General features: G+C 46.1%; 1 protein-coding gene across 1 annotated transcript in view; it reads left to right on the top strand.

Annotated features, from left to right (window-relative positions):
• Nucleotides 1-15,250, top strand: part of fmn1 (formin 1) — a 28,553-nt gene that overhangs the window by 6,146 nt on the left and 7,157 nt on the right. The window contains exons 3-13 of the mRNA XM_048250101.1: nucleotides 6,056-6,167; nucleotides 7,492-7,553; nucleotides 7,920-8,647; nucleotides 9,650-9,791; nucleotides 10,714-10,801; nucleotides 11,762-11,823; nucleotides 11,984-12,072; nucleotides 12,607-12,736; nucleotides 13,260-13,406; nucleotides 13,568-13,627; nucleotides 13,723-13,843. Coding sequence (XP_048106058.1) covers nucleotides 6,056-6,167; nucleotides 7,492-7,553; nucleotides 7,920-8,647; nucleotides 9,650-9,791; nucleotides 10,714-10,801; nucleotides 11,762-11,823; nucleotides 11,984-12,072; nucleotides 12,607-12,736; nucleotides 13,260-13,406; nucleotides 13,568-13,627; nucleotides 13,723-13,843 — 1,741 coding nt within the window. The remainder of the gene's footprint in view (nucleotides 1-6,055; nucleotides 6,168-7,491; nucleotides 7,554-7,919; nucleotides 8,648-9,649; nucleotides 9,792-10,713; nucleotides 10,802-11,761; nucleotides 11,824-11,983; nucleotides 12,073-12,606; nucleotides 12,737-13,259; nucleotides 13,407-13,567; nucleotides 13,628-13,722; nucleotides 13,844-15,250) is intronic.

Here is a 15,250-nt window from a genome sequence, read left to right as displayed (position 1 = left end):
GGTGCAATAGCTAGTTTGTGGACATCACAGTTATTCATTTGACAGTTTGCTGCAGTCAGGAGCCAAATATAGTTTCACCAAAGAACTGTAATATTACTGTATGTAAGAGGTCTCAGAGTGGCAGTCATAATAGAGTTGAGAGTGTTCTAACTGGTAGCATCATCACCTGGTATGGGAACTCCACAGTTAGAGATTGTAGTACTCTGCAGAGAGTAGTGCGCTCAGCTGAACGTACTATAAGAACTCAACTCCCTGTTCTACAAGATATCTATCTATTCCAGAAGAGTACTCCTAAGAGCCCAAAAGATCCTGAAGGACTCTTCTCATCCTAACAATGGATTATTCCTACCGCTGAAATCAAGAAGATGCCTATGTAGTCACAAAGCCAGAACTGAGAGACTCAGGAGAAGTTTTTATCCCCAGGCCATCCGAACCCTGAACTCACACTATACTGACTTTGCACACATTCACTCCTCAGCACTCTCAAACAAACATTTCCCAACTCTGAACTCACACTATACTGACTTTGCACTCATTCACCCCCCACACACACAAACACACACCTAGATGACTTTTAGCACTTTTATGTTATTAGCACTTTTAGCACTTTTATGTTATTTTTACCTCTCCCTATGCTACGGACCTTTTATTTATTTTCTTATTTCATCACACACACACACACACACACACACACACACACACACACACACACACACACACACACATCTGACTGACTTTCCAACTTTTGCACATCTCCATAGAACTTTTATTTATTATTTTTGATTTCTCCTCCATCTATCTACCCATGTCCTTGATTGCCTAGCCTTTTTCTGCCCCCTTTCACCCCACCCCTAAACACACACACACACACAAACACACACACACTTACATCATCACTGTCATCACCATGCAGTACATACAGCACACTGCTTGCTACAATAAGCCTCCTCTACATACTTGCTGCACACTGCCCCCCCATCCCTACATACACAGCACATTGTCTTCAGGATCTTCTCCAACACACATCCTCTACATACATACAGCACACTGCCCCCACCTACCCACACGCACACTACACACACACACAGTCACTGCTCCACTCCCCTCCCGCCCACACACACATATTCACTGTCATCACTCACATACATCATACATACAGTACTCTTCTTGCAATAGTAAGTCCCTTCACCATACTTGCAGTACACTGCCCCCCCCCCTCTCCCCTACATACACAGCACATTATTTCATCAGGAAGCTTCTCCAACACACATCCCCAACATACTTACAGCACACTGCACCCCCTCCCCCAATACACAGCACATTGTCTCATGAGGAAGTTTCTCCAACACACATATTGCACACTGCCCTCTCCCCACATACACAGCACACTATCCCATCTCCTTGTCATCCCCCAACACACACACCAAGACCCTGGCAGTTGGGTTAGCCCCCTTGAGCCGTGGATCTGCCCAAGGTTTCTTCCTTGGTAAGGGAGTTTTCCTTGCCCCTGTTGCTCTTGAGTGCTCCTTGTTGGTGCCCCCCCCCCCCCATAAATGCACAAATAGGCTGACACCAGACATAATTTCACTGCATTTCTTACTTCCAGTAACTATATGCATGTGACAATAAACTTCCTTGTATCCTTGTATAATAGTGTTCCTTACACAACATCAGAGATGGGAAATATAGACCGGGCCCATTTTAGAGCAACCACATCCAGGATATGTATTTTGATTTTCTTCAGAGAGAAATTGTGACCACTGCGCTTAATTCATACATAAATAAATTAAGGTCACATGGTGATTATCCATATCAGTTCTCCGGAACACACACAGAGTATTTATTGGTTTTTCCAACTTGAACTGATTTTGTGCTTACACTGGGCTTTGGCCTGGGTTTTGTAGCGGGGTCAGTGGGCTTGCTCACAAAGCATTCAGCTGCCTGGTCTGGAGCATTACGCAGATTGCCAGCTGTCTGCACTTTCTTAAAGCAAGTACATGGCCTGGCCTTTAGCTGATTTACAGGACAATTGGCCTCCCAGTTCAGTTCACTCTGTCTGATCCCAGTTCAGTTCACTCTGTCTGACCCCAGTTCAGTTCACTCTGTCTGATCCCAGTTCAGTTCTCTCTGTCTGAGCATTACTGAAAGCTTGCCACTGACACAGCAATGCAGAGAGAATCTTGCATTGCATTTTCATGCTGATGTATGCTACAGTATATGGCCAGTTCTTTCAAACTGGGGTTTCACTGAATGAATATAACTTACTTTATCTGGGTCTTCTAGCAGCTTAAAACGGTCCTGTGAGTGGTATAGACATTTCACTTCTGCAGTGCTCAAAGACACTCTTACATTTTAAACTTCTCTATTGATCTTTCACCCGTTTATTTACATATTTACACAGACAAATTGATCAAACATGCCATATATTTGCTCAGAGGCACACATGCTCATAAACACACTCCCTCACAGAAATGCTCAAACACACTCATATTTCTGCATGACTCAAATCATAATACAAAAAGCAAATGCTGTACAAGTAAACATAAAGCATTGTTGCATTGTGTGTTGGATTTATCAATTTGATTTTCCGTGTTCAATGCTCAATAAAAGCTTCTTTTCCTTGGTTGCTTGCACAGGGGAGTGAGGCTGTATGGGTGGGGCCTGGTTGAGTGGCTTATCACTGTGATTAGAACACTGACCCGAGCACTAGTGGACAGGTGACTTCCTGCTCGGCCCAAGCACCGTCCAGATCAGCCATCTGACTCCGGCTGTGGGTGTGTGAGAGAGTATGCCTGTGTTTATGTGTGGATGTGTGAGAGTTTGTGTGTGTGTGTTTGTATGTGTGTGTGTGTGTGTGTAGGCCAGCTCAGGTTGGGTGTGGCGTGCTTATTTTCTCCAGCGTACTATCGCCTTGGGTGTAGCCAAACGTCCTGGTCACAGGGCACAAGAGGAGAACTTGCACACTGGTCAGTAGTTTTGGTCTGTGACAGCATCTTACACACTGGGGGAGTAGTGTTGGTCAGTGACAGCATCTGCATCGGTCTGCATTACAACATGGAAGACATGCCCCAGTGATGACGCTCACCAGCTCCTCTGTAGTCGTTGGGCAACCGTTTAGTGGACTTTAGTGGACTTTTATAAACAAGACAGGAGAGGATAAGTACTAAAGCGAAAGGACCAGCAGCAGACATCTTTCAGTGCTCCTACTGGGCCCAACCTCAGTCTGTGCATGACTCACTTCTCCACAACCACAACGGGCTTCTGCGTGGCAGCGAACAGCCCAGATTTTCCTGGCGAGGCTTCCTGTGGAAACTTCAGAGAAGAGAGATGTTGCGAGGACTATCAAGAATCTAGCACCCTCTTAAAAATGTTTTAAAAGTTTTTGATTTGGAATGGTGAGCCATTGACTGTGACTATTTAAGCGTATGAGGGGTTAGATAGATTATTTTTCTGTGGGATGGACTTTTTTTTTCTCCAGAAAAATGAATGTTTTGCTGTGTGGGATTAACACTGTCTACTGAATTTAGTGCATGAGGATTGACATTGTTGTTCCAGGAAATTGAGATCTGTAAGTCAGTAGGTAGCTGTATGTTGTGCTGATACAAGTGAAGTTTTGTAGCTTAAACATGGAAATCGATCCGGCCACTCGTGCAGATTCTGCCCCTGTGTCCTTCCTTGACAAATTTGTCACTGTTTTCACACTGCCTGACAGAGTGCAGACTAACGCGACTGAAGAGAAGGTGTTGACGTTTTTCCGGACCCTATCCGAGAGAGATCCACGCATCAGGAATGTGGACGACCCGGCCAAGACCGTGGGATGGAGTGATGAGCCACGGACGACAGAAGAACTTAAAGGAAAAATGAAAAGAGTGGACATTACGAGTCAGAATGGAAACACTAAAACAATAAGGGATGAAATGGAAAGCAGAGAGGTTTTTTTAGATTCCTCTACGAGGCTAAGTCAACCCCCGAATCAGCCAAACTCAAACGTAGGGCTGCTTCCAGTGATGTGCTCTGAGATGCCTGACAGTTCTGAACTTGCAAACAAGGAAATGGCTGGCAGGATGGAAGATGCAATGGAGAGTTCCAAAGAGCAACAGCCCAAATCCCCCAGCGGCACAGTAGGCGATGAGCAACCAGAGTCTGACCTCACTGTCGAAAAACCTCATGAAAACCATAAGGATTATTTTGAAACAACTGATCAGACACGTCAGTTCTGCCCAGAGGTTAAGCAAGAATTCGTCTCTGGAGTCAAAGAGTCAAAAGAGCTCGGTGAGTTAGCAGACATCATCGGTGAAGACCAGACATCTCTAAATATGGACACACAGGATCTTTCCACAGACCAAAGTCAGAAAAACACCAGTGGTCAAGAGGAAGGCAATGATGCAAACAGTGACAAATTATCTGGAAGCAGCTCAGATAAGCATATGTTCACAGATAAATTTAATGAGGCCATTTCTCTGCAAAGAAACACTGAGGAAGTAAATGTTATCCATACTGAAGGAAGATCAAACAATCATCTGAATGCTTCACTGGTTTGCGTAAATGTGGCAGAGAACACACACCAGGGTGAACCTTCAAAAAGCAGTCAACCAGGACAATCTCCTCACGTTGCCGCTCCAAATCCACCCGTGAACAGCGGGAACGACAAAGCATCTGCAGAGAGTCAGGAGTCATTTTCTGACTTTAACCAGACCTCTACAAACGATCAGGATAGCGGTACAGTCAACACCGTCCTGGAAGTAACTATGGGCCTAGAGCAACAAGATGAATCTGCAAAGGTCCTTTCTACAGACATTTTAACCTATACCAGTGAGTTCCCCGGTCATCTTGGTCCAATCTCTGAGGGGACAGGAGCCTCTACCCCCCAAGTGGTCCAACCAAGTGTTTCAGGAGCTGGAGATTCAGGGAATGGAGACAATAGTGTGGCCTTGCACTCTGACGGTTTGCATGTAAACACAGGGGCCGATAAGGACTTTGCTCAGAGGGCGCCTGGGACATGTCATCCATCAGAAGACGAGAGCAACAAGTCTGAGGGCAAAAAAGAAGAGGTGGGAAAAGATGAGATAACAGACGTTGAAAAAGAAGAAAAAGACAGTGTGGCCGTAGACAACGCACCCTCCTCCTCCCCCATTGGTCCCTCAGAGTCACCCACTACGGAAGCTACATCTTCTCCCCACGAGAAATCCGTCCAGCTACAGTCCCTCTTCAGCGGGCTCCTCAAGAGAGCATCGGTAGGCGAGGAGGAGGGGAAAACCGATGACAAACCCCTGGTCCCCCGAGACCAGAAGACGAAGCCCCTTCGGAGGGGCCTGTTCCCCGAGCAGTCGCCCGCCAGACAGAGCCCAACCAGAGGGGGACCAGGGGAGCTGAGGGGAGGCTTCCTGGAGCAACTCTCCCAGCTGCTGAACCTGGAGAGTAGCAAGGTGGAGGATGAGACGCCAGAGGACCAGAGACAGGCGGAGGAGAGTCAGACCGGACAGATGCACAGTGAGAGTGGTAAAGGGGAGCTTAAACGAGAGGAGGAAAAGGAGGAGGAAAAGGAGAAGAAGGGAGAGGAGGAGGGAGAGATGACAGAGAAGATGGAGTCACTACCTGCCGCCAAGCCGGTGGAGGAGACTAAGAAACCCACCAGCTCAGAGTCAGCGTTCGACGCCTTCAAGGCCTTCTTCACCCCCAAGCCCATGAAGAAGCCCACCCTGGACAGAACTGACCTGGAGGCCATGAAACAGAAGATGAGGAGCGACAGAGAAAAGCTGAGAGCCATCTTTGAGAGAAACTCGCCAAAAACAAACTCAAAAGTATGCTGAATACAATCAAAAATAGTTAGATTTAGTGCAGTGCGGCCACTTTGATGTATGACATCTTGTCATGGGGCCATTTTTTTTTTTTTTTTTTTTCATCAGTTCCAAAGCTTCTTGTTGTTATTGCTTCCCCTATTCCTTTTTCTCTCAGCTGTTAACGTGTTAACATTACTGTATAAATAACACATCATTATTATTCTAAATCTCTCTTAATCCTCCATGTCTGCTCTTCCTTCATCCTTCTTGTCCAGGCGGAGGACTCCCCCCTAGCGGAGCAAGAGGAGAGGACTCCTCGGCGCCTGCAGGCCATCTGGCCTCCGCCAAAGCCCAAAGACGAGGTGGGGCTCAAGTACACAGAAGCAGGTATGGAGCTCTCATTACCGACAGGACAGGACGCCTTCACAATGCTAACTAACTAACTGCAGTGAGTCAGAGTGTTTGTCCAGTGCGTTCAAAATTTGCCCAGGCATGGCGCCTGATTGCTGTGCTGTTCTATTACAAACACTTCTCATATCCTCCTCCGCCCTGTTCTTCAGCACTGGGCTCTATTCCTCCAGAACATGTTGTGATAAAGTGTCTCAAGGTGAAGTTGTTGACAGCAAAGATTCTAGAACAGAGCTCCGCTCTAGAATCTTTGGTTGACAGAGTCAAGCAAGGGTAGCAGCAGGAGTGAGAGACTGCAAATAGAATGCAAGAGAGAATGCACATACTTAATGAGAAAGAAAGTGCATCCAAAGATACAGGTATGTGGACTAAGTGAGAGGATGCTGCACTGACAGATAACCTGAAGAGTGGAAGAATGCACCCAAATGAGGGAGTGCACACAGAGAATGAGAAAGAACAGAGAGAGTGCACACAGAGAATGAGAAAGAACAGAGAGAGTGAGCATATGAAGAATAGAAAGGAAAGAACAGACAGAGTCAAGGAAGAGTGGCAGCAGGAGTGAGAGACTGCAAATAGAATGCAAGAGAGTGCACGTAGTAAATGAGAGAGAAAGTGCATCCAGAGATCCGGGCGCGTGGAGCACAACAAGACTGTTGGAGTACATGACAGAGAGAGAGGATGCTGCACTGACAAGAGAGACCATAGAGCGGAGGAGTGCACCCAATGAGGGAGTGTGCGCAGACTGCAGAGTAAGAAGAAGACCAGAGAGAAGAATGTAAAGAAAGAGCACAGGGTGATTACAAGACTGTGTGACAGAAGCCAAAAAGGGAACATCCATACTGCATATATTGGCAAATAAATCCTGGGATCGAGAATGGCTTTTGCTGTCTCACAGACTCACTGACAAGCACTGTGAATTGATGGACAATGGCTCTGATAGGCACTCACACTATCAGCCATTTGAGGTGTGTGCCTGGATACCCACCCTCTGCACACAGTCTCACATTTCCTTGCTGCAGGGTACACAGACATTTCAGCCACCTACACTGTAGGTTGAAGTGCTCATGCCACTGAGGTCGAGAGAGAAACACCACTTAAAACAGTGCTGTTAGTGCCCCCTTGTGGACTTAAGAAATTGTGCCATTTCTTCCAGTTGCGGCCTACTATTCCGCCGAGGCTTTTTTGTATGTGTCTGTTTAAGCTAGTAAGCTATAGCATAATTATAACATTATTTAATATACTGTAGGTAATCATATTAGGCATCAGCATGGCTGTCTACTAAGGTTTTCTGTCATGCTTTCAGAACACCAGGCGGCCCTACTGCAGCTGAAGAGAGAGAGCAAAGAAGAGGTTGAGAAGTTACAAGTAAGTTTGCAACCCTTGGATATAGTTGGATACACGGTATATTTTGAAATAGTAAGGTGTATATTTGTTGCTTTAAAAACCACTGTCCACAATTTTAATCCAATCCAATGCACTTTTTTTCCAAATTCATTCATTCAGTATGGAAAAACTCCAGTGTTTATAAAATGGCTTGGCTTGGGTTAAGGAGAACCAATTAAGTGGTGCAGACAGAACCATACTCAATTCCAGCCAATCAACATATTGCTTCAAGTACATGAAAGTGAAGGGTGTCATTTGATTGGTTGATGAGCTTTAACCAGAGTCATGGACCACAATTTAATTGTTAGGAATTATGATGACTGACACGCTGATTTGCTCTCCATACAGGCAGACTTTGAGCTGAAGCTCTTCCGAGTCCGTGGGGAGAACGCAGAGAACGTGTCCCGTCTGGAGGACGAGTTGGCCAAGCTGCAGAGAGACAAAGACGAGGCCACGCGCGGAGACTTCCGAGACGCATGCGTGTCCACCGAGGACGACTTCTCACCCAGGACCTTCCGCACCGTTTGCGTCCAGACAGATAGAGAGACCTTCATCAAGCCCGCCGAGGAGGAGGAGGGTCGAAGCGTCAGTCAGAACACCAATATCAGCGTTCCCAAGAAACTCAACCTCACTTCACTAACTCTTGGCCTATCTGGGAAAACTGAGCCAGCTTCAGCACAAGAACCCCCTGCTCTGCCTTCTCTCCACCAATCAGACTGCTCGACCACATCATCATCATCACCCATGATGTCGCCAGGTTCCACAGACTTGACCCCACCTCCGGCGCCTCCACTTCCTGGTTCTCTGACGTCCACTTCATGTGCAGAAGCTCCTCAGGCACCTGGCGGGCCCCCCATCCCACCTCCACCTCCGCCACCTGTGCCTTCATGTGGTCCCCCCCCAGCACCACCTCCTCCGCCTTCCCACGGCGGCAGTCCTCTGCCTCCCCCACCTCCCCCAGGAGTTGGTTTCGCCCTGAGCTCACCTCTGAAGAAGCCCCCCAGGAAGCCCGCTTTCGAACCTTCCTGTCCCATGAAGCCTCTCTACTGGACGAGGATTCAAATTCAAGACAACAAGTAGGTCTCTTGCATCAGCTGTTTCTTCCCTGTAATACAATCTGACCCCCCTTAGATTTCTGTGTGTGGGTTTTATGCAAATTATGTGTGCCCGAGACCACTGACATTTCCTGCTAGTGACAGAAAAGCCTGGGTAAAACATGTTGGTTTCTCTCCCATTTTCACCACTTTTATTGTATTCGGTTTCGAGTGGGCTTCATGGGAAAGAAGGCCCTTCTGGCGTGTTCTAGGAGGTAGATAAGGATCAATAAACACGTTAGAGCTCACTTAAACACACCGCACCACAAAATGGCTTAGCGTTGGGGTGGTGCTGACAGAAGTATCGCCCATATGACCGCAAAGGGTCCAGCCGCCCATTACCCAAGTTTCCAGGCGCGTCTTGTCTGAGCCTTGCCGAAACGCGAACCTAGCATTTGCAGCTCCGTTTTGCAGCCACCGTCTTGGGAGGTTTTTCGGGGACGATTTGCCGCCCTGAGGTCTGCATGGTGAGTCGGTCGCTAGACGGTGATGGAACACGCCCAGGACCACTGCTGGTGGTATCGATTTCTGTAGGAATCGCGGCAGCGTCCAACCAACTCTCTCTCTCTCTCTCTCGCTTCCTGCTGTGCCGTAATCCGATGCCTTCTGTGAAAACGTTGCTTCTCTCTCTTAAAGCTCCTTGAGAGCCAGAGGGGGGTGGTGGGTGAGGTGACTGAAGAGAAGCTGCATTATTATTGTGCTTGGCTCAGCTGAACCGAGGCATGTGTGTATGTATGTGTGTGTGTGTGGGGAGGGGGGTGGACATGACCCTACAGCTTCTTCTTATCCTCTAAGGTCAACGCTCCTCTCCTCTGGAACTAAACAGAGTTGTGTGGTTTTCTGTTGTTTTTTTTTGCCTCCTGTTGACTAAGCCAGCTGGACATCAGTGGCTGTCTGGTTAAATCAACAGCCAGGCTGTCAGCATCTCCATCTCCGTTTCCTTGTGCGTTTGTTTGTTTATTTATTTATTTCCCATTTTGGCAGCGATGACACGCTGTGGAGTTCTCTGGAGGAGCCATCCATCGTTGACCCCTTTGAGTTTGAGGACCTGTTTGCCAAAGCTACGCTGCAGACCAAGCGGAAGCCTCTCTCCGAGGCCTACGAGCGGAGAAGCAAGGCCAAGAAGGTCAGACACATGATTGATGCGCTCTGAGAAAATGTGTTGAAATGTGTGTCCACTAGGGGGACTATTTACCTGAGTTTGCATTGCATACACAGCCTGAGTGAAGTCACCTGTGCTAAACACATGCTGTAGAAGCCTCTCTAAAGTTACGGGTCCGAGAGATGATGCCGTTTTCTGACTAACACAGTAGCATGAAATTATGAGAGACATCCTGTTCATTTCGGACAATAACAAATAGAAAACACACAAGGTCTATTAAACGATTGTTGACCAACGTTTGTGGACTGGAAATATAATCAGAAAATAATAAAATCTGCATCCTGACATTTATTTCAATGTAACTTTAAATGTTGGAAGTGGGAGGTAAAAGAGGACAGTCGTCGGCTCTTTGTTGTAAAATGTTGGTCACGGGAAATGCAGTGGTTCTAATAGCATCCTGCGAGTTCCGAGTCGTTTCCTTTGAGCGAATGAAAGTTGCTGACAGTCGAGGTCTGGCCCAGAGTGCCCGTGTTTGATGTAGCAAGATTGCTGGTTAATGCTTCGGCCCAGTGAGAGTATATTGTCTTCGCAGTTTTTAATAACAGGATGCTGCACTTGGCTCTGTAATTCCTCCTAAAATTAACATAATTGTGTTCAATTTGTAAATAAAGAGGACTGGAGGAGAACCCAGAGTGCATATTTCCTCCTAAACACTTAAGACCGTTTGAGAAATGTGATCATTTTGTTGTTATTCCTGGCTCGGAATTCAATCTTTCCATAGCCTACTCTACCCCCCCGACACTTAAGCGCGGGGGTATGTTTTGCAATAAACCGCCATGGCAGCTTTGTCCATTATTTGACCTTCGGAGCGCAGGGGTTATAACAAAAAAATAGACAACAGAAAGATGGCAAAAACTTTCTCTTATGCACTCTGAACCTTTTCTAGATCATCAAGCTCTTGGACAGCAAGCGCTCCCAAGCCGTTGGTATCTTCATCTCAAGCCTTCATCTAGAAATGAAGGACATCAAGCAAGGTGAGAGCCAGTACATTCAAACCTTTTTGTGAGACCTAATAACAACAACTCCTTAAAGTTATCCTCCTTAAAAATGTCCTCAATTTGCAAATTTTTTGTTCTTGTCAAAATGACAAAACCTCTGCTGCATGCCCCCCACACACACACACACACACACACATACACATAATGGAAAACAGTAGTGCAAGCATGAAAGTCATTCAGGCTGTCTGGTTTGGTGAAGCACTAATCTCACCCCCTCCCTCTTTCCCCCACTGAGCATGAAAACCCCAGTGGTGAGCGCAGCAGAGCTGTGGCCTTTAAATTGATATGTACATCCACAGAGCAGGAATCTGCCACTCTCGTCTCTCTGTGCGGAGGAGGGCAAGCCAGAATGCTTTGGCTGGTGGTGCACTAACAGGCTTCGGTCAAGCTCCGTCAGCACCGGTCCATTCCCCACAAGCTCCTCTTCTTTCTTTCTTTCTTTCTTTCTTTCTTTCTTTCTTTCTTTCTTTCTCTTTCTTTCCTTCTTTGTGTCACTCTCTCCTTCTTTCTATCCTTCTTCTGTCTTTCTTTCTTACTGGTGTATATCCAATGGGACCTAGCCAAAAACAAATAGTCTGGAGGCACAGATCTCCCCGTGGAGACTGGGGATGGAGGACGATATTTATTCTTTCTTCATTCTTTTCATCAGCTTTAAGCTTGGTGAAAGCTTAGATTACGTTTCCCCCCTCCTTGTCACAGTCTGGAGTGTGTAATACATATTTTTGCAGCTTGCTATCCCCCTTGGTGCAGTGTAAGCCTTTTTATGTGGCACGTTTCACCTAATGACAGTGTCTCTTGGCAAACAACCCAAATACGCATCATAGCCTATTAATGGCAAACCAGCCCCCCCACATCCCGCCTATGAAGTAAATTACCCAGGCTGCAATTTTACAGTCTATGGTGATCCATTGTGGCTCTGTTTTTTCCCTCCACAAGCTGTTCTGACCGTGGACAACTCTGTGGTGGATCTGGAGACCCTCGAGGCTTTGTATGAAAATGCAAGTATTCACTTTTCACATTCCACATATGCCACGTGTGCATTTGAAATCACTCTTTTTTTTGTCACGGATGCTCTGATGTCTTTCTCGTCTTTCCTGAGGGTTATTTTTTTATTGTTTTCGTTGTTGTTTTCGTTGTTGTTGTTGTTGTTGTTTACAGAGGGCTCAGCCAGGAGAGTTGGAGCAGCTGAAGAAACACTATGAGACGTCAGAGGAGGAGCAAATCAAGCTGCTGGACAAGCCAGAACAGTGCGATTTTTTACCACACCTTTATTCGCTCCTAAAATTGTGCTTTTAATTCATGTTGATGCACTATTTTCTACTTATTTTGTAAATTACTCCTTAAACATGTTGTGGAAGAAACTTTGGTAACACTTTAATTGGAAAGTCTGGCCCACAGAGACTTAACAGATCATCTGTGAAGACTCAAGTTCAGCCAGCATTTAAATTCAATTATTATTAAACAATTTAAATTATTGTTGAACAATTACTGAACATCACCTTAATCAAATCTAACCCCTAATTTTAACCTTACTCATAAGTTATAGTTGATGATCTGGGCATCTTTTGATAGTCTGGGGGATTTTGATCACTGTCAAATCTTGCACAGATGACTGTTAGACTGCTGTAAGTATGATAGAGTGTGATGGAGTAAAAATGAGTAAATTGGCTTCTAACCACATGACTGCTGATCAATGTTTGATTGTTTAAGCTTTAAATATTCACAATTTATTTTGTTCAACTGTTTTTTCCCCCTTTTCTCCTTTATCTTCCTCTGGCCAGGTTCCTGTATGAGCTCTCTCAGATCCCTGATTTCTCTGGCCGAGCTCGCTGCCTCATTTTTCAGTCTGTGTTCGCAGACAGCATCGCCTCCATCAGGCGCAAAGTGGAGATTGTTTCTCGGGTCTGCAAGGTGAACATGCCCCGAGCACAGCATGGGCCTTGATCCATTCATGTGAAAATATAATCAATCTCACTCTCTCTCTCTCTCCCACACTCTCTCTCTCTGCCTCACACACACACACACACACACACACACACACACAAACTCTCTCTTTTAAAAAGTCATAAAAAGTTCCATCAAACTGACAGCAATATCTTGAGGAGAAATAATACCACGTGCCATATATACACATTGTGGAGCAGTGCTCTTGTCACAATATCCCATTGCTGGAGCCTGAGTCGTGGAATATCCTGATCAGTGTAGATTTTCAAGGCTAGACTAAATAAGTGTGACCAAAGCTACACCACTGAGCTGTTCCTTCTCAACCTTTTCAAGTTCAAATTCAAAAGTACTTTATTGGCATGAGAAATAGGCACTTGTACTGCCAGCGCAGCCATTACGTAAAGAACACACGCAGATGCAGACAGACCCAGTTTGGAAAATAGCCTTCCTGTTGACTGAGAGAGTGAACAAGGTGCTTGACCGCTTGTAGGGTCTTCTGGAGGAAGGGAGTGTGCGTGACGTGATCGGGCTCGTTCTGGCGCTGGGGAACTACATGAACGGGGGCAGCAGGACCCGAGGCCAGGCGGACGGCTTCGGCCTGGAGATCCTGCCCAAGCTCAAGGACGTCAAGAGCAGGGTGAGCTCCTCAGCACACCATCTTTTACAGGCCCGACCTGGGATTTCATCATCTCATTTTTTAATACAAACCCGAGACCTGTTTTTTAGTTATTACAGTAATTTAGGGAGTGTTCATGAAACGTTCTTGGCCTTTTTTGTGTTTTGAATTGATCCCCTCAGGACAACCGTATCAGCCTGGTGGACTACGTTGTGTCCTACTACCTCCGCAACCTTGACGAGGTGAGGAATGGTGCGTCTGGTGTGTTTTGAGGTAACTCGTTGTTAAGCTGGCTAGCTCCACAGGCCTGACTCTGGTCTCTCCAACCCCTCCCCAGAATGCTGGCACCGATAAGAGTGTTTTCCCGTTGCCTGAGCCCCAAGATGTCTTTCTGGCTGCGCAAGTCAAATTTGAGGACCTGTTCAAAGACCTACGCAAGCTTAGGAAAGACCTCTCAGGTGAGAAAGACGTGTAATATCATTAACACCTCACAACAAGTTAGCACAGTTAGTGTAATTAAGTCACTAGGAGATTGCATACAATAGTCAGATCTCTGACTGTTGTACAGTATGTCAATGGATCTGTCCAAAATGGGAAAAATCCTGCCTAATAAGACAGTATTTATTAGCAGCAAGGTGTCAATGTCCAAATCAATTTTTTTTAAATAAAATTCTAATTTTAGTACATAGTACTAGTACATAGCAGGTACCTTGATGGTTGTTAGGGCAAGTGACTTGTTAGACAGTTGAAGGCAGCGAGGCAGCTTCCATTCTGGACAGATCCTTGATCCTCCAGGAATCTAGCTGCTCCCTCCTCAGCCAGCTGCCTTAGAGATCACAGTACAGCCACCAGCTACTAATGTAAATATATGAAAATGATTCTTGACTTTAACCCAAAACACACACACACACACACATATGCACAAATAGTTAGACACACCACAAGAGCAATAAACATGTTGTATGACAATGAGCTGCATCTGAGAGTCAAACAGCTCAAGGCCTATGGTTAGTGTCTGTCCTACACTGCTATTTTGTGGTCAGTCACTGACCCCTTTCTGGGGAGGCTGAGCCCCTCCGGATGATAACCAGGAGAAATTCAATCCCCTCCACAAATTGCTGCAAGAGAAAGAGGGAGAGAGAGTATTCCTCTCAGCTTAAAGGCTCTCGCTGGACAAACTGACACTCTTTCTCATATCCTGAGGATTCAATAATAACATGAAGAATCTCTCAGCAAACAAATGTGGCCAGTGCTATGTGCCACAGCCCTCTCCAAAGCTCTGTTTGCCCTTAAAGCTGCAGTTGGCAAGATTTTTTTGATCATATTCACTGAAACCGACACAATGCTCTGACAGAACAACATAAACCAGCTGGTTTTAGTAAAAACCCTGCACTTCTACGTCCACCTAGAGCAGGGGTCAGCAACCCGCGGCTCAAACTCCGGAGCCACATGTGTGCGCTTGCTTTAGACTAGATAAGGAAAATGTCAAAGGAAACGTCAGCGACCACAGCTTGCGAGCGCGAACACAAGCGGGCTGAAATGGGAAAGTTTCCATCTGAAGACTGATTCTGAAAACACGAAATGAACTGCCCGTTATAAAACGAGTTAGTCTTGCTGTGTTAACCCTATTCCACTTGCATGTGAGAAATCTTTCTCACATATGAAAAATATAAAAACACCTGCGCTCACGTTTAAGTGCAATTCCGCGCAAAACTGTCACATCCATAACGCCAACACAATGCCATGGTAGGACAGTTTTGTGTGGAGTTGCCCTTAAATAATGTCATGTCAGCCTCAATTCTTGCATGAAACTTCACCTCACTGAATATGAGCCAGCCAGACTCCAAGGCCATCACCAAATCTAA

This window comes from Alosa alosa, chromosome 8, assembly GCF_017589495.1.
Source record: "Alosa alosa isolate M-15738 ecotype Scorff River chromosome 8, AALO_Geno_1.1, whole genome shotgun sequence".
Classification (NCBI taxonomy): domain Eukaryota; kingdom Metazoa; phylum Chordata; class Actinopteri; order Clupeiformes; family Clupeidae; genus Alosa; species Alosa alosa.
This window is presented reverse-complemented; position numbering and strand designations above follow the sequence as displayed.